Genomic DNA, 20,533 nt, shown 5'->3' on the forward strand with positions numbered 1-20,533 from the left:
GTTGCATCAACATACAGTAATAATCACATTGTTTGCTGGGGCGATATTTGGTCGAATGACCTCGTCGTCCAGGATTGGGCTGTAATTCTTTGTGTTTATTATCCTCATGGTGATGCTTTTTATGCTCGGGTTAATCTTTTTCTTCACATTTCTTCTTCTTTTCTTTTTTTTTTTTTAAACACTGATAACAGAGAGAGGACTTTTTGCTAATACACGTCAGTTCTATTGTAGCTTCCCAAGCTCTGCGCGATGGTTTGAACACCACGAGCAGAGTCGTGTGACCACGAGGCAGAGACTGAGGATGGAACGGTCCACAGATATGAGTGAGGACTGAGCAGAGGGAGGGTGTGTTGAATGGACTGTCTCCACAATTACGACCCGAGCAGTTCTCTTTAGTCTGGTTTCATCTGCACCACGTGTGTGTGTTTGTGTGTGTGTTGCAGACAAAACGAACGCTCCTCTCTGCTCCACAGAGTCTCAGCGAGGCCAAGACATCCGTCATCTCACTGGCTTTGTGCTCTTCAGAGAAACAAAACGCACTGAAAGAAAAAAACAACAGCAAACAACAATAGAAAAGAAAAAATGAAAAGAAAAAAACATTCATACAGAGGTACTACATGACATGTTTGATTTTTTTTAGATTTTTTGGTTCTTTTTCTTCTTTTTTTTTATTTTAAGCATGCAATTTGTAGCAGGCAAAGTGCAGAAACAGGATCGACAAAGAAAAAAACACTTCATTTACAGACGGCAGTGGAGACAGAGTTCAGTCTGTGTCTTATGAGACAAAAACATGAGGGAAGAATCTGGTTGTTGTTGTTGTTTTATACATGAAAATGGTCAAAATTAGTCGAAGCCTTTTGGAGAAATGCAAAAATGTGTGCAATTTTTAATTATAATACTCTCATAATTGTTTCTCTTGGTCCCTGAGCTTTCAAGTACTTTTTGATTAGTAATTCGTTGTGTTATATCACTTAAATTCGGCTCTGGATAACATCTTGACAACTACAGAGAAAGCCCTGCTCGTGATAAGTGCCACTAAATGATTTCTCACAATGCTGTGCCTTTTCCCCAAATAAGAGTCCTGCTCTAGGACCATACAATAATAATATAAATGACTATGTTTACCCGCTAGAATTGAGGAAGAATTTAGGCATTTTTTTTACTTTATTGTGCTTTGCACGTGTGTGTCGGTAAAACAGAAGTGCTACTGTTACCATCAGATTGCTCTGCAATGGTCTTGTGCTCATTTATTCTTCACTACCTTTGGATTCCTTATAAGGTTTATCGTTTGGACTTTGTATTCAGTCCAGGTCATAACAGGTCAACATTAGTGCCCCGAGGCCTCTGGACGTTATGACTTCAATGTAAACAGTATGTGTAGGTGAGCATGACAGGGGCTCAGCCGTCACTCCTCATGGTGGTGTTCGCTCAGCTCCTTTGTGTTGGAAGGACAGTGGTGGTCACAGTGCAGCAGCCGCCGCAGCCGCCGCCGCCGCCGCCTCAGAGCCCTGTTACGTACATCTCCATGCCGTCGTTGAACGTGAAAATGGTGGTGGTGCTGGACGTGGTGGAGCCGTGCTTCAGGTCGCCGATGCTCTCGTACAGGTTCTCCCCCGGCAGCAGCAGGGCTTTGGCAGGCAGGTGCTGTAACTTGGGGGTCTGCTGCGTCGGCGGCGGCGGAGGAGGCTGCTGCTGCTGCAAGGGCTGCTGGGCCTTCTTCCTCCTCGGCCTCAGCGTGGCACACGTGTTGGGCGGCCTCTCCCGCTTCCAGCCGCCGCCGCTCTCCACGTTTTCGTAGGCCGGGTCACATTCCTCTGTCCCAATGGACTCGTAGCAGTGGTCGTCGAGGGGCCCCGCGACTGCTTTCCCCTCCTGAGGAGCCCACGTCTGGGGTTTGACCACTACACTGAACCCCCCGTCCCGGTCACCACGACCCAAGGTCCGGAAGCCAAGATTTGCTGGAGGAGACCCAGGTACAGCTCTTTTCTTCTTCCCCGGTTTACACACCTTTGAGTACATCTCAGCCACCTGCAGTCACACAACACATTACTGAGATTACTGAGGTTCATTAGTTTAAACAGGGTTTATTTATCTTATTTGAAACCTGTTAAACTGATGTACCAGTTGTCCAGAATGTCGTCCACCATCTTATATGCTACCGTTCAGAAGTTTGGGGTCACTTAGAAATGTTCTTATTTTTGAAGGAAAAGCACTATTTTTCAATGAGTATAACATTAAATGAATCAGAAATACACCCATTGTTAATAATATGTACATAGGTGTATAGAGGCCCATTTCCAGTGTTCTAATGGTACATTGTGTTTGCTAATCGTGTTAGAAGACTATTGATGATTAGAAAACCCTTGTGCAATTTAGCACAGGTTTTGCTGGTTCTTTGACAAAAGCAAAATGATTATTTTGAATAATAATCATTATTTCTAATCTTGTCAATGTCGTGACTATATTTTCTATTCATTTTGCAACTCTTTTGATGAATAAAATGTGACTTTTAAAGGAAAACAAGAAAAAGTGTATAGGTGACCCCACACTTTTGAACAGTAGTGTCCATGCTCTAGTTCTTACTCTCAGCTTTACATTCACATAATAAATGATCATTAAACCTCAGGTTGTGCAGAGACTGTGTGGATGTGCCGTTTGTCAGACACCATTTTAGTTCAAGTTAAGAAATAGAGCATTTCATTGTGCAGCTGACATAATATTTTCATGTCGGCAAAGTATCCTTGAGGATTCTCAAACGGCCTTGAGGACGGCTGCACAATTATTCATCACAAAATCTGATAAGCAAGATTCAGAAGATACTACTGGTGTAAAAAATGCTTTGTCAGAAAACTAATTGACAGTGAATTTAAAGGGCGACATCAGAAACATGGAGCTTCAGCAAAAGGAAGTAAAAAAAAAAAAAACCGGAGGCAGATTGATGAACAGGCTGAGGAGTCCTTGCTCACCGCAGCAGCAGACGGTTGTATATTCTCCACCGTGTGAGCACTCAGTGGACCCAGGGCTTTATTTTGCAGCATGAGCATGTCCTCGTCCTCTGGAGGCTTCCAGATGTACTGCTCTCCGTTGCCCATAAACATCACTTCCTGTCAACAGAACAACAAATAATAACTGAGGCAGCGCTGCTCACGTGTCCATGTGTGACATCAGCAGAGGTGGAAAGAGTGCTGAAATATTCTACTCAAGTAAAAGTACCACTATTTTGATAAAAAAGTAAAAGTACTGGTCTAAAAATGTACTCAAGTTAAAGTAAAAAAGTAGCTTGTTTAAAATTGACTCAGAGTAGAAGTTACTTTTTTAACAAGGTTGGGGTTCTTCATGTCGTGTAAATAGGACAGGGGAACAAATCTCACATCGCCTGTCCACATTGTTCACCTGTCCTCATCATTCACCTGTCCTTATCATTCACCTGTCCTCATCGTTCACCTATCCTCATCGTTCACCTGTCCTCATCATTCACCTGTCCTTATCATTCCCCTGTCCTTATCATTCACCTGTCCTTATCGTTCACCTGTCCCCATCGTTCACCTGTCCTTATCATTCCCCTGTCCTTATCGTTCAGCTGTCCTCATCATTCACCTGTCCTCATCATTCACCTGTCCTTATCATTCACCTGTCCTCATCGTTCACCTATCCTCATCGTTCACCTGTCCTCATCATTCACCTGTCCTTATCATTCCCCTGTCCTTATCATTCACCTGTCCTTATCATTCACCTGTCCCCATCGTTCACCTGTCCTTATCATTCCCCTGTCCTTATCATTCACCTGTCCTTATCGTTCACCTGTCCCCATCGTTCACCTGTCCTTATCATTCCCCTGTCCTTATCATTCACCTGTCCTCATCGTTCACCTATCCTCATCGTTCACCTGTCCTCATCATTCACCTGTCCTTATCATTCACCTGTCCTTATCGTTCACCTGTCCCCATCGTTCACCTGTCCTTATCATTCCCCTGTCCTTATCGTTCAGCTGTCCTCATCATTCACCTGTCCTCATCATTCACCTGTCCTCATCATTCCCCTGTCCTCATCGTTCACTCGTCCTCATCATTCACCTGTCCTTATCGTTCACTTGTCCTCATCATTCCCCTGTCCACATTGTTCACCTGTCCCCATCGTTCACTTGTCCCCATCGTTCACTTGTCCACATCGTTCACCTGTCCTCATCGTTCACTTGTCCACATCGTTCACCTGTCCCCAAAGTTCACCTGTCCCCATCGTTCACTTGTCCACATCGTTTACCTGTCCTCAACATTCACCTGTCCTCATCGTTCATCTGTCCCCATCGTTCACCTGTCCTCATCGTTCATCTGTCCCCATCGTTCACCTGTCCTCATCGTTCATCTGTCCCCATCGTTCACCTGTCCTCATCGTTCATCTGTCCCCATCGTTCCCCTGTCCTCATCATTCACCTGTCCCCATCGTTCACCTGTCCTCATCGTTCCCCTGTCCCCATCATTCACCTGTCCTCATCATTCCCTGCCAAACATTTTTTAACTGATATGATTTAAAACGTAGTACTTTCCAAAAAACATACTTGTAAATGTAAAATTACAAATTTTCAAAAGTACAAGTACACAAAACAACAACTCAATTACAGTAACGTTAGTAAATGTAATCTATTACTTTCCATCTCTGGACAGCAGAAGCTGCATTCTCATTAGAAAACAATACAGTACATGTGCAGAGTATAGTCTTCATACAGTATTCAATAGATCTCCACTTGCAGTTTGTGGGACCAAGTGTTTTATTGTGTTATTTTTCTGCATGACTCAGTTTCAACGTGTTGCATCATCCACGAGAAAATCAGTGTAGAACAGGCGTGAGAGCAGACTGCGTACACATGTAAGCCCGTGAACCCATCATGTAACTGAACCCGGGGTCACAGTGGTGAGCGTGACCTCGATGACCTCACACAGGAGGTGGCAAATCGTCTCCCACTGTCACCTGGAGGTCTGTCTGCTCACCTGCTGCTGTGAACATATGGTGGGGACGACACTGCTGAGAGCTGAGATGACCCTGATCACCGGCAGCTCTTCCACAAATTACAAAAACCACTCGCTTGCCTGGACTTTGAAGAAATGTATGCAGAAGTGCTAACGCGTCACAGCTGCACCATGTACAAGAAAAACTCGCAACAGCATCAACAAGGAAACATGGCAGGAGACCTGATTGTTGGACTTTAAACTCTACAAAATGTCCTTAAACCACACGTGTTCTCCAAGTGTGTGCATGGGTTTTCTCCCACAGTCCAAATGTAAAGAATTTGGGGATTAGATGGGATGTACTGGATGGTGGGATGTTTGTTTCTATGTGGACCTGTCTACCCCACCTTTTGCCCTGTCAGCTGGGATAGGCACCCCCCCCCCCCCGCCCCCCCGGCAACACTTATGTGGAGGATAAAGCAGTAGAAGATGAATGAATGAATGTTCTTAAACTACAAAAATGACCGATCACTGAACTCTTAAACGCTAAGAAAGATTCTGCACAAGAGCACAAACACCGTCTGAAGTCTTGTGCTTTCCATCATCTCATCTACTGCTCGTGTCGAACCTCCAGAGAACAACAAGCTGCTGTCTTTCCTCTCCCCCTTCAGCCATCATTCCTCAATCAGTGAAGATAAAAGTGACCACTGAGGTGTTGCTGTCAAGGCTTATTGCAAAGGAAATGTGAAGCTGTTACCTTTTTATGTGACACCGAGGACGACAACACTCACAATGTGAGGAAGGGTTCCTCTTTCTTTGGTTTATTTTCGGAATCAGTTCACAGTAATTACTAACACGTCCTGGTGGTTAGGACACATGCCATATGTTCGCTTTGCATAAGATAAACTAAACACTATGACCGTCCAAAGGCCTCATCAGGGAAGTGTGTGAGATACAGTCAGCATTAGCCCTGATTTATGGCTGATTTATCATGTTGAATTGACGGTTTAGCTCTTTCTGATCAGAAGATGAGAAGAGACACAGAAATGACCAAGCTAGCAAACAACTTCCACGAAAGTCAAACAAAGGCTCATATGTTTTCATCTCTTCTCGTCTTCCATACCTTCCTTTTCTCAATTTGGACAACTGGACATTTGAGATCATCGACCACATCATCACCTGAAGCGAGCAATGTCTTTCTTACTAGTCAAAACCACAGTTACAGATATCTGCAATTCACTCAGAATTTCTTCACTTTTGCCATTCATGTGTATGGCGTTTGCCATTATAGATATCTGCAATTCAGTTGCAGATATCTACGACGTCATCATGATGAGTCACGTTTGAAGTTTGCGACGTCTACAACATCTTTCTGACTATCGGAGACTTAATTCAAGATATCTAAACAATGGACAATATCTTCAATTGAGGATAATTACATAGATATTGGACTTGAATTGAATGATGTTGTAGATGACGTCTGAAACCGGAATTAGAGATATCTACAACGCGGACATCAGCAACTGAATTGTATATACGTAAAATAGTGATGTTGATGTTGCCACGGTATAGAGTGGCAGTTAAGACAAGAGTTTAAAGGTGCATTATGTAATAAATCTAAAGCAACTGGCCATAAAATCCTCCAAATATGTCACAGAGACTCAGGAATAATGTTCATATAACAAACTGAACTCACCAACAACAACAGTACAGACAAAATATTTGCATTAAAAAAATATTTTTGCAGACTGCAAATCATGTTTATGTTTTAAAATCATGTTTTGGCATGTGGCGCCACCTACCGCCGTCTACCAGTCATTGCAGTCAGTAGAGTCTCAGCTGCCGAGCAACCACGGGTTGCCAGTTACGTCAAAAAACCAAACCTAAAAGACCTCTGTATTTTGAATTTGAATGTAGTAACTGTTTTTGGCCACATTCTTACATATGGCGCCTTTAAATACAATCACATAAGACGTCATCTTCTTCTATTCCTCATCCTTGTGGACGATCAGAACTCAGTGTGGACACTGAGGGGAAACATAAATTGGTTATAATCTGGATACAGAGTGGAGTCTCACTGCACCTACTTCAAAAACATCATCTGTTAAAAAGTTACATTTCCTGTGTAATAAAAACTCTACCAACCTTTGGGAATGATGGGACATTAAAGGCATCCATGTTTCTTCGCGGCAACTTTGTGCTATGAGGGTGTGGCGGAGGAGGGGCGGGGTGTGTCGGCGGGGCGTGCCGCGGAGGCGGCGCCGGTGGCTCCGCCATGTCGGTCCCACTGTCCCTCTTTTGGGGCGCCTTGTCGACCTTCCTCAGCTTCCTGACGCAGGCGTACTCGGCCGTCTCCGGAGGATGAGGCGGAGTCATGACCTGGGCCTCGGGTTCAGGCAGCCCTCCTTCCACGTCTCCGTCTGGGTCCGGGGGCGCCGGCGTGTTCGCCGGGACAGCCGGAGGGGCGGGAGTGTCCGTCTGACCAGCCCTGCCTACCATGGCGTAGAGGGCATCGTCAGTACGTGTGGCCGAAGAGCTTCTGCCCACCTCAGAGTAAGTGTGCTCTCCGTCCTCTCCAGTCCCTGAAGGGATCTGGGGAAGCTGCCTGCCTTGAGAACGAAGGTCAGAGTTAGACCGGTGGCAGGGCAGCAGCAGAGGGTCCATGCTGGCTGGACGTTTCTTTTTAGACGCCTCTGCAAGCCACATACAGGCTGCTATTACTGTCCCATCAGCCAACGGCCATCATTAAAGCAGAATTCACATACGTTTACTCCTCCAGGACTGGACAGTCCGTCGACCATTTGCGAAACAAAAACAAATCTCTCCACGTAAAAGAGAAAACTCGGAGCTGACAGTGAACTGGGAAGTGACGCAGAGAGTTGAAGAGCTGCGTCCAAGTTGGCTTCATTGCTCTGCAGTGGAAGCAGGACGAGTATGAAGCAGGACATATGCTTGTGTTTCTTCAAACCCTCTCAGGCTATTGTCACCGTGCCCACACAAATGCAGTTCCCAGTTGACTGTCATTGGTGAAGCTCCAGGATTTGTCTTGGCTCAGCGAGTTCTGTCTTAAAGGGAGAGATTTGTGCTCAGAAATCATGATGACACGAGTACAGTCCAGCGGAAAGAGGCTGAGTTGTAAATGTAAAGTGAATCCTGTTTTTAGGGTCAATTTCTCCTCTGCAACGCACCTGAACTTGATTGGAGGGAGGTTTTTGTGTGAATTTGAGATGTTCGCAATGATTTCTACAGTAATTTACCAGGTTGGTACATTTATTTGAGGTTAATTGTCCAATTTATGATTCTAAGTGTGGCCAAAGAAACGAAATCAAATTGATTTTCCATTTCCATTATTTGCCATTTAATGCATAAACGGTTGCTGCTCTTTGGTGGGAACCTGCCCTGACTCACACGCTTACTAGTGATCAGAAAAATGACGTTCACCTCACGTGGATACAGGAGACGACAAAAAAACCAAAAACCAATCCTTGTGTCCAGTCCTTCTGTTGCAGCTAAAACAAGATGCATGTTAAATTGCAAACATGAAAAGTGGATGTGGAGACAAAACACAAGGTTTACACCTGGAAACAGTCAGACACTGTATGCAGAGAACAGCCGAGGATTTGTATGCGGAACATGTACTCACTTTTGCCATTGCAGTTCATCTTGTTCATCTCTGTGTCTGATTTACTGATGGAGCGCAGCTTCGACTGCCTGAGTATTCCCTGACAACACACACACACACACACACACACACACGCACACACAATAACATTTAAACACTAATTAAGTCTGAAGAAATGTCCTGAATGATTTTGGTCCCTGGTGAAGTGGTGTGTTTGTGCTACTGCATCATCTGCTGCAGCACAAACACAAACCTCAGACCAGTGTGTTACCTGATACCTACCATGTCCATGAGACGATGTTTTCCACCTTCACCGGAGACATTGTGCGTCTTTCCCTTCCTGTGGCAAACACAACCGATCTGTTATAACACTGACACTTACTACAATGTGTGTGTGCATATGTGTGTGTGTGTGTGTGTGAGGGACTGAATCATTGTCCATGTGCAGCTGAGTCATCTCATGAAAGGTACAGCTGCATATGTGTGTGTGTGTGTGTGACAGAGAGGAACCTATTAGTACAAGTTTGAGCGAGCAGTATTTGACATGTTATGCTCATGTATACTTCTACTTCACTACATTTGAAAATGGGAAATGTTTAACTTTTCACTCCACTACATTTATTTATTTGACGCTATGATTTATACATTTTACGTAGCTTATTTAACTGCAACATGTTCTTAAGGATTAAACCATGTCGGCCACTGGTTCATGAGCCTTAAAACTGAGGTAGATGTGATCGCTAGAAAAAATTTGAAGTTACAGTTAAAATGTTGAGTCTCATCCACCTTAATGCAGAGGTCTCAAACACGCGGCCTCATCTGGTTTAAAATGTACTTAAGTTAAATTTTTTTCACATTTTTTTCACATTTTTTTCACATTTTTTTTCAAAAAAAATTTCATATTTTTTTCAAAATTTTTTCACATTTTTTTCAAACATTTTTTTCGAACATTTTTTTCAAACATTTTTTTCAAATTTTTTGTCAAACATTTTTTTCAAATTTTTTGTCAAACATTTTTTTCAAATTTTTTGTCAAACATTTTTTTCAAATTTTTTGTCAAACATTTTTTTCAAATTTTGGACCAAACATTTTTTTCAAATTTTGGACCAAACATTTTTTTCAAATTTTGGACCAAACATTTTTTTCAAATTTTGGACCAAACATTTTTTTCAAATTTTGGACCAAACATTTTTTTTCAAATTTTGGACCAAACATTTTTTTCAAATTTTGGACCAAACATTTTTTTCAAATTTTGGACCAAACATTTTTTTCAAATTTTGGACCAAACATTTTTTTCAAATTTTGGACCAAACATTTTTTTCAAATTTTGGACCAAACATTTTTTTCAAATTTTGGACCAAACATTTTTTTTCAAATTTTGTCCAACATTTTTTTCAAATTTTGGACCAAAAATGTTGGGTACTTTTTTTTTTCTTTCAAATTTTGTACAACAGTATCGTACGACGTTTTTGTCAAATTTTGGGTACATTTTTTTTTTTAATTTTGGACGACATAATATAGTATGCCGTTTTTGTCAAATTTTGGACCAAAAATTATAATAATAAAAAAAAAAAAAGTTTTCCGGCCCTTTTTGCTCTTGGGCTCCACCTGCAGACATGTTATGGTACTGCAACCAGTAGTTCTTTGTAGATGTCATTCATGAAGTAGATATTTGTAATTGTGTTGATTTATAAAGTGGAAATGCTGGTCCTCAGTATGCAGCAAGTACAAGAATGTGTGTGTGTGTGTGTGTGTGTGTGTGAGCGTGTGTGTGTGTGTGTGCGCGCTCTCACCTCTGGCAGCCCACACAGAGCACCACAATCAGGATGGTAACAACAAAGGCTGAGGCAGCAGCGATAGCACCCAGCAGCAGGACCTTGCCGTAGGGAGGAGCCGTGAAGTTCAGCCCGTCCTGCATGGAGGCCATGTGGGAGCGCTGACGCTCACTTGCTCTCACACACACACACACACTCACTCACACCCTTACACTCATGCACGCAGGGAAGTGCCACGGTCTCACTGGGATCTGGAAGAAGAAGAAGAAGAAGAAGAAGGCACAGAGTGGTGCTTAATGACAAAATGGTCTGACCTTTATTAAACATTAAGCGGGTGAACAAAAGCCGTGGACCCGCAAGGAAAAATATTCACAACGCAAATGGCAGAAGGAAGGAAGGGTTTAAAAAAAAAAAGGAGGAGTGAGAATTCCCGTTCAGAGCTGGTGCAGTGAAGTGAGGAGATATTACGCCTCAGGCCTGAGCTTCTGTTTCACCTCCTTTAAAGGGTTACTCACATATAGATGTCACAAACACACACAGATTTTCAAGCATCTATGTTTTACATTTATAGCAGAGGTGTCAAAGCTGTGGCCCTCGGGCTACATGCAGCACCCCTTAAAATCAAATTATGATGAGAACTGGTCCACGATCTCCTCCACCTGTGGCTGGTTATAGAAGAATATGATACTAAATATGATTGTTGGCTATTGTCATGAACAGTAAGCAATATTTTTATAATAATAAAACCTAAGGTTAAATTAATCACACTTTTTAATATATATATGTGTGTGTTTGTATTACAGTTGTCCATATGTTATTATTTCTATTGTTAACTGTGTGTTGTTCCATATCATAACAAACACTTTGAAATTCTGAAAAATATTATTATGAATGATGCATTATTGGAATATTGTGATATGATTTTAATCTACTTTCCCCACAAAATGGTTTTTTTCATCATTTGAGACTTTGAGACCGAAAGGAAGCTTTAACAATCCAACATCCTTCTAAGTGAAATAACCCAGTTATAAAAGTTTCCTCTGTGAATCTAGTCTGATGAGTTTGGTATATACCTCATAATAATAATAATGATTTAGATTTTGTCCAAGCATGGTCCCGTTATTGGATTTTTTTGGTCTTGTTATTATATTGAGTAATTGATTTTAAAATGTATTTGCTGTCGTGATGACTGACGGTGGCTTAGTGGTTAATCACTGTTGCCTCACAGCAAGAAGGTTCTGGGTCTCTGGTGTAGATTATGACAGTTTCTCCCTGTATCTGCTTGGTTTACATGTTAGGATGGTGAAGGACACATTCAGTCAGGTTGTGGCTGACCTTGCAATTTCAGCTGTATAATGACAACAAAGATCTGTTTCTTTCCTAAAGGTGGTCACTAAATTCATTCTGACCTGAGGATGATTCACACCGGAGTGAAATGTGTCTTCAAAAAAGTAAGTGTAAGCTTCTACTTTGTGTTTTTCGGCCTTGTAACTTCAGAGGAACGAGGTTAATGTGTATCGTATATACAGAGGCCATTCTAGAGTCTGTAGGGGCCCTAAGCAAACATTCGCAGGGGGCCCCTCCTTCCAACCAGTGTTCATCACCATTATGTCACAAATAATTTGACATCAACGAAAAATGTATGAGTTCAAAATATTTTTTTTCAAAATTAATGAAATAACATGAAAAACCTTGTAATTAAAAAGTATGTGAAAATATAAATGTAAAGAACAATAAAATACTGTAAATAGCTTTTTAAAAAAACTATATAAACTTAGTAAAAAAAATACATTACACTGTAAAGAACCCACATTATACATAAAATACTGTAAATAATTGAAAAAAACATATAAACTGAGTAAAAAAGATGCATTACACTGTAAATAATCTTCTTCATTTTCCAACTTGCAGAACGATAACTTCACACAGTTTAAAGTGAGGTGGGGCCTCTTTAGGGAGGTTTACTACTGAGGTGTCATTGGAAATCGCCTATTGTTGTTTAAGGGGGACGGGGAGGCGGCTGGTCACTGCACATTTCTGTAAAAACAGCCCTCAGGCTATATATATATACATATATTTATACATATATAAAACATTGCTTTTTTGCTTTTCTGTAAAACACGGTAAATGTCTTGTACCATGATGTTTACACTCTGTACAGAAGAACAAACACCTCGTGTCATATCAACATTTCCAAAAGTGTCACTTCTCATGTGAAGTGTGTTCCAACACTGACGTGTGTGTGATTTTATGAATTTTCATGACGTTGAAGACTCACTTTGTGTTTCAACCCTGGAACCTGTATTGTGGTTCTCTGTTTCTCCTGTATCATTCACTTATAGTAGGATCTGTGGTTTGCAGGTGGAAATTGCAGCATATGACATAGGACAACTGAGTCAGGCAGAAATACAAATTTCCTGTTTTTTTTTTTTAACCGTTTCAACAACAACAACAACAAACTGACGGGGTGAGTCAACAACATGCCAGCAGGCAGACTGACCTGAAACTGAAAGCAGAGTGAGCGCACACAAGAACATCTTTGCTGTTTTCTCTTCTGCCAGACAGTGTAATATGTTTAAAATAAACAATAGCAACAACAACAAAAAAAAGCCTGTTCTAATCTCTATCAAACTGTGCCATCTGTCCACTGTGACAGTGTGTGTTTATGTGTTTGTCCGTCTGAACGTCAGACTGCAGGAAACACACATGGTCAGAATTAGTGCTGAGATGCTTCAGTGTCTCTGTGCGTTTGTGCAAACGTCTCTCAGCGTCTGCATTTATTCCATTTACAACAAAGATCTTCTTACAAACACTGTGTTGTTGTGGTGGATGTATGAACGTCTTTTTTTTTTTTTAATTATTATTATTAGATTCCCACAAAAGACGGAATTTAATTTTCGACGTCCAAATTACTTCAACAATTTGTCTGTCGTCGTCTGGTGAGCGATTTATCTGAAGGCATCGCTCCATGCTGCTGAAGGATCAGCTCTGTTTGTGTTGTAGTGACCTGAGGAACGTCAGTGAGGCTAAATAAGGACCAGTTTCTGGGATGTTCTTCTTCACTTATCCCTCTGCTTCTTTACTTTGTGTTAGGCTTTGTGTGACCATGCTTTCATGTCTAAAATAGAATGCAGTTATACAGAGAGTATCACATTAACAAGCTGCATCTTCTGAAGAACACGCTGCAAAATCCCTGAAACGTGTACAATCAGTTCTGTGTCATTTGAATTTACTAAAAAAAAATACTTCAATCTGGACCATGATTGAGCTACAATCTCATTCATTTCTTTATTATTGTGACCATGATATAACAACAAACTGCCTAACATTTAACTAACAAATAATTAAGTTGATTTAAAGGCTAAATGTCACTGAAACTGTCCACATTGTAAAATAACGAGTTATTTCTTTTTCAATATGATTCATTTGGTAGATGTTGCTGTAAACCTCTGACCTGGTTGAGTTATCATCTGGAGAACATGAATGTACACAAACGTCATGACAGACAGTGAATCCTACAGTTGTCCAGGTATTTCACACTTTTACTGTGAAAGTTAAGCTGCTTCACAATAAAAGCCTTATTTTTTTGTTCACAGGCTGAAATACAGAGGGAACCAGTCGTTAGCGTCTGATCTGCAGAACAGAAGTTCACAGATGTCGCCTGAGGATTTATTGTTGCTTCCTGGTTGGCTTCAAAGAAGAAACGGGTAGACTATGTCAATTTTTATATACAGTATATATAATATATATATATATCTATGGTTTAAAATCTATGGAGTTGCAGACGTTGATGTTTTTTTAGAGTAATTATAGCTCCATTATGAAAAAAAAAAGCTACACAAAAGTTACACAACTAGCAAATAAGTCTTTAAATGACTGATTTATTTTTGCATCATCTGTTTGAGTGACGGTGATTCACATCTAACTCCATCACAGATGCTGAGCACAGTAAACCCTTGTTTTATGATTTTTCTCTGTTAAATGATGTTATTTTACCACAGTGTGTATCTTATCAGCCGTTGTTCTGCAACCTCGTGTTAAGGCTGTGCACACAGAGTTCTTCAGGGAGTCCTGACGAGATCCAGAAGAAGCTGGAGTTGTCCAGAAACAAGATGGCCTACGTAAAAATGCAACAGCGGATGCGGGCTACGATCGTACAGTCGAGCGAGTAAAGAGGAAAGTTGCAAGCGTGGTGTCCTGCCAGATTTTCGGGTGATGTGTCTAAAGTCTAAAGACGTCCCGACAGCGGGAAATTTCGCCGCTGTTGCGAGAAGCGTAATGTAAAGTGAGGCCTTAGTATCAGCTCAGAGCAGGAACTTTATAAAAAAGGACTCTGTCTCTAACGGTTGAGTAGAGTTGCTAGAACTGTACAGTGGAAAAAGCAACTGGAGATTGTGACGAACACCTGCGCTCACTCCAGAACTACGGTGGCCTTTAAATACCAGAAAGGATGTTGTTCTTCTTCAAGTGTGTAGTACATTTCTATGCTGGTTCATTACGACAGACTCTCAGCTTCTCCCTCTCTTGGAATCGCCTGCTTTTTCAGTGATACACATACTTGACTTAACCTTTTCTGATTCAACCTTCCCATTTATCCAGTTCTTTGGACCGGCACTAGGAGTGCACTGGGTGTACACTGGGGTACACTCTGACACACTCTGACCTTGCTCAGGTGCCTGACAGCCTCCGGCCAGAACCAGCAACCCTCCAGTTACAAGCCAAGTTTTCTCTGCCCAGAGGGTTAATTTCAAGGCTACGAAAACAACACAGTCTATCTTTTAACCCACGTCATGACACACTTATATCAAATTAACCCTCACAAATGTTGCACACTGGGCCTTTAATGCCACGTCTCCACCCAGCAGTGTTTTACCACCACACTCGTGGGATTTAAAGTATCACACGCACCTGTGATGCAATGATAATTTAGTGCACACAGTTGCACCAGCGTCGGTTCAATTATATCTGTCTTAATCTGACGACAGAGCTGAGGAGCTGGAGACGCTAATGAGAGAGAAGGGGAAAGGTGTAGGTGTGCAGGAAAAGAAAGGCGAGAGAGGGAGATGTGCGTGGGAGTCCAGAGGCAGGTGTTTGAAGACACTGAGAGAAGATGATGAGAGGAGGCTGTCACATTACCCCCCCCATCCCTGTGTGTCCGTACCCTCCCCACCCATTCGTCTCTCCTCCGTCCCTCTGCCTCCACGACGCCTCAGCACTGCAGTGTAATCGCTGGCCCTACAGCTTCCTCGTCTGAGCTAATAACCCACTGGACTTAGTGCTCAGAGCAAGAAAAAAATGGCCCTTCACCAGCTGCTTTCTTGCTAAACAATGTGTGTCCCCCGTCCTCACTCTGCCTGTGTTTCTCTTTACAAACCTCCAACACCAGGTTTACCAGGTGTCCTCACCACAAGGATCGTCAATCATTACCTGAAGTTTTTAAATACTACATGACTCTACATCTCTTGATCTTTGTGAACAGTTAAAACACAAAGCAACATCCAGTGTGTGATTGAAAGGCCAGTTAAATAAACCACTGAGCCTAAAAATATAGCGCTCACTTTAGTCGTCAAACCATTGTTTTCAGTAGTTGTTAAGCTGCCTGTTATTCATCAATGAACTGTTTCTCTATAAAGCACCAACAACAAAAACAGTTAGAAAAATGATCTAAAGCAGCAGAAATTATAATCAAATGTATTGTTTTGATAAACGCAACTGATCAAAATAAAAATCTGAAAGGCGTAGTATAGTATCTGTCACATAAAACCACTAAATAGTTCAACTGGAATGAGGAAGTGTTGACTTTTAAAAATAACTTGAAGGATTAATCAGCTATCAAACAACTGCATACATATATATGTATTTTACAAACTATTTAAAGGTGCATTATGTAATAAATCTAAATCAACTGGCCATAAAATCCTCCTAATATGTCACAGAGACTCAGGAATAATGTTCATATAACAAACTCAACTCACCAACAACAACAGTACAGACAAAATATTTGCATTAAAAAACATATTTTGCAGACTGCAAATCATGTTTATGTTTTGAAATCATATTTTGGCATGTGGCGCCACCTACCGCCTTCTACCAATCATTGCAGTCAGTAGAGTCTCAGCTGCCGAGCAACCACGGGTTGCCAGTTACGTCAGATAACAAAACCTAAAACCTTGAATTTGAATGTAGTAACCGTTTTTGGCCACATTCTTACATATGGCGCCTTTAACAGAAATAAAGAATGAATGAATGATTGATTCATTGATTAACTGACCCTGTTTCTAAATTGTTTTCAATTTCATTTTGGTCTCTTGATCTGATGTTTTCTTATGATGTTGATGATACCAGACACTTGACCTGTCTCTGTCTTTGTTTCACAGACCAGAAAAACTAAAATAACTTTCAGTTTCAGTGAGAGCAGCCAATCACCTGTTGACCGGAATCTAAAGGTCAGTGACACATTCAGCCAATCACAATGATGCACTTGTCAGATCACAATGATGTGCTCACTCTTAGAAATAAAAGTAGAACCGTATAAGTTTCTTCGGCTTGTCCTCATAGGAGAACCCTTTTTAGTTCCAGGAACACTTTTGGAGTGTTCCACCAAGAACCCTTTAAAACCCCTTTACTCAGGAAAGGTGTTTTAAAGGGGGTTTAAAGCGTGTAGTCACAAACCAGTCAACAACTGAATGAAGTGTAACTCCTTCAAATGATAAAGAAAACGTGTTCGTTTCAGCTGTTTGCACCTGATGAGACTCAAACGAGTAATCAATATCACTCATAGGCTATTAAATGCTCTTGTAACATGCACTGCATTTATGTGTGTGTGTGTGTGTGTGTGTGTGCGTGTGTGCGTGTGCGTGTGTGTGTGTGTGTGTGTGTGTGTGTGTGTTCATTATTCATAAATAGCTGCTCAAACAAGCCCAGGCAGTCGACACAGTGTCCTCACTCTCTGCCAATCTACTCAGGTTTGGATAAACCACCTGGGAGCTCATGTGGAGCAAAAAAAAAACCCTCACTCTCACTGTGTGACACAAATAACAGCTGTGTGTGTGTGTGTGTGTGTGTGTGTGTGTGTGTGTGTGTGTGTGTGTGTGTGTGTGTGTGTGTGTGTGAGAGAGTGCGTGTGTGTGTATGTGTGTGTGAAGGAGGAGGAGGGGGGAGGCTGCTATTGTGTGAGAATGTGAATTAGGTCAAATGTTTGCTTGCAACAACGATTAACCGTGCCCCTGTGAGGGAGAAGCTGTGTGTCTGTGTGTGTGTGTGTGTGTGTGTGTGTGTGTGTTGCCTCTTTAGGACCTTTTCTTCTAAATACACTCGTCTTGTCAGGACCAGTAGTCCTCGTGGAGACCAAAACCTGGTCCTATCGAGGCACAACCTCATGTTTGAGGAACAGCTCTGCAGGTTTGAGTCAGATATTTGAACTGTGGTTATAGGTTAAGGTTCAGGTTAGACCTTAACTAGTTATGGTAAAGGTTAGGGGTGATGCTTTGGTTGGGGGGGGGGGGTAGTGAATGAATGGGAGGGAACACGAGTCTGCACGAATGTGTGTGTGTGTGTGTGAATCTCCCGTCTCTCTCTCTCTCTGTGTGTGTGTGACGCTGCCTCACAAACAAACAAACACAGTCTGCCATTATTCATCTAAAGCAAATTATTAAATCATAATTAATTAATTTTTTTTTTTGGTGATCACATGACTCACATTCCGGCCTATAACAGCTGTGACGGAGGAGCCTCCATCATCATCATCATCATCATCATCATCAGCAGCAGCAGCAGCAGAAGCATCACATCTGTTTTGTTTGTTTGTTTTTAGACGGCGCATATATTTATGAAGACATCATGCATGAGGGATGTCAGGGGGGCACACACACACACACACACACACACACACACACACACACACACACACACACACACACACACACACACACACACACACACACACACACACACACACACCTTAGGCTGCAGTGATGATGATGATGATGATGATGGTGATGATGATGGTGACAACAGGTTACACACACACACACACAGCACGACTTAGGCTGACACAGAAAACCACGGTGCACAGGGTGTGATCAGGGATTTTCTTTTTTTGGAGGGGGTGGGGGGGTGCGGGGGGTGCGGGGGGTGCGGGGGGGGGGGGCACCCGTGCAGGTATGGAGGGTAAAAGCGGCCACAGAGGAATGAAGGATGTCAGGCTCTGGTGCAGAGAGAGGGAGGCTGAAATTTATCACTGTTCAGTCTCTGTCTGATGATGATGATGATTCTCTCTCTCTCTCTCTCTCTCTCTCTCTCTCTCTCTCTCTCTCTCTCTCTCTCCTCCTATTTTCTTCTCCTCTTCATCATCAAAGCGTTTCCGATTCATTTTGCAGATCAAAGCAGGTGATGGTGAAGGATGTTGTGTCCCTGCAGGTCACCTGGTAACACACAACCCATCCATCCCCACCTCACCTCACCCAACCAACCAACCACATTTATGAGCGAGGGAGGGAAGGAAGGAGTGAGATGGAGGGGAGGGCTGTGCAAATGTGAACGGAAGGTCTAACGTTAATTATCTTTATGCCTCGCAGTCGGCAAAACGTATTACGCAGAGAGAGGAGGATGAGGAGGAGGAGGAGGAGGAGGAGGAGGAGGGAGGGGAAAACGCACGGCTGGATTCTTCCTGCGTCCTCACACTCATCAAATCACAGTGAAGTTCTGTGATGGTGAATCTTTTTGGGGGTTTAAATCCATAGGAGGAGGAAAAAAAGAAGGGGGCTATGCAGTAACAGTGAGGTGGACACACACACACACACACGTGTTTCTCTGTCTGTGTGTGTGTGTGTGTTAAAGACATGAACATGAACAACACAAAGCCTCTGCATGAAGAAAGGATATTTAATCTATATCTATAGACACATACATGAATGACCCCCCCACCCCTCTGTCACACAGCTTTGCGCTATAGCATCTACTCACTCAGCTCAGATATTTGGGGAGGCGCAGCATCATCATCATCAACATCATCATCATCATCAGCTTCCTTCAGCTTCTGTTCCCACTCGGACCAGGACTCGCTCCCCGCGCGCGCATAATCAACAACCGGCGACAACTTGATGGCTTTTTTCTCGGGCTTCAGCAAACGGGAATGCAGCATAGTGGCATCCTCTGACCCGCTGTCACTGCGCGACCCCCGCTCCCCCCCCCCACCTGCAGTCAGTCAGTCAGTCAGTGTGAGCTGATCTGTGATCAGAGTCCAAACAAAAAGACCCGTCTGTGTTCGTCTGAAGCTCCAGTGTTAACATCCACGCGCCAGGTTGTTCTCCTCCACAGTCAGTCACGCGCCCTCCATCTCCACGCGCGTCCCCTCGGCTCAGCTACTGTGCTTCCATGTGACACGGGCAGAGCTGGAGACCCCCACAATTACGAGTTTGTCTTTGGATTCTAGCGTCATCCCTCGGAAGGAAGAGGAAGTGCGGCTCTGTCGCCCTAATAATGAATGAATGAATGAATGGATGAATGGTAGATGCTGTTGTTAAGAGGATTCATCACTTCCCTGCTGAAGGTGCGTGCGTGTGCGCGTTTTGTTTGTCTGCGCTAAAAAAAAGAAAAAAAAAGACAGAGAAGTCACAGTACATAAGAAACACACATACACAAGTCAGTTATACATAGTTATACTATTTTATTCTATTAATTATGGTGCATTAATAACAATATTGTGTTGTTTTTTTATGTGCCACATTTAACCCAGACTGACCCTCATTACATGTTTCATAGTATTATTGCCATTTATAATTTATACACAGTCCATAGAGATCACAGCTGCACTGCATCCTCACACACAGACGCTTTTTATGATGTCAGTGTGTTAGGTAAGACACTACTACTACTACTACTACTACTACTACTACTACTACTACTACTACTACTGGTTAAAGAATTACACAATGTTGTGTAACTTTGTGTTGAGTCTCAGTCAAATCTGATAACCCTCACACACACATCTGGAGCCTGCACTGTTCCTCCACAACTAGCACCACCTACTGGTGTCTTTGGAGCACAGTGTGAGGACTTCTACCTATCAGGGTGCAGACGACGGTGTTGCTGTATGAGGGTCAATCCATGCCGGGGGATGTTACTCTGTGTGTGTGTGTGTGTGTGTGTGTGTGTGACAAAACTGTTGGTCTTTAAATGGGTTATATGTGTCC

At 42.4% G+C, this 20,533-nt stretch overlaps 1 protein-coding gene across 1 annotated transcript; it reads right to left on the bottom strand.

Annotated features, from left to right (window-relative positions):
- Window positions 1-1,500: 1,500 nt before the first annotated feature.
- LOC310932268 (uncharacterized protein) lies at window positions 1,501-10,492 on the bottom strand (the record flags this gene model as incomplete). Its single annotated transcript, XM_083895561.1, has 6 exons — window positions 1,501-2,028; window positions 2,967-3,104; window positions 7,089-7,636; window positions 8,632-8,665; window positions 8,848-8,905; window positions 10,359-10,492. The coding sequence occupies 6 exons, from the start codon at window positions 10,490-10,492 to the stop codon at window positions 1,501-1,503; spliced, it is 1,440 nt and encodes a 479-aa protein (XP_083751687.1).
- Window positions 10,493-20,533: the final 10,041 nt, after the last annotated feature.

This window comes from Microchirus variegatus (genome assembly GCF_963457635.1).
Source record: "Microchirus variegatus genome assembly, chromosome: 9".
In the NCBI taxonomy this organism is placed as follows: Eukaryota; Metazoa; Chordata; class Actinopteri; order Pleuronectiformes; family Soleidae; genus Microchirus; species Microchirus variegatus.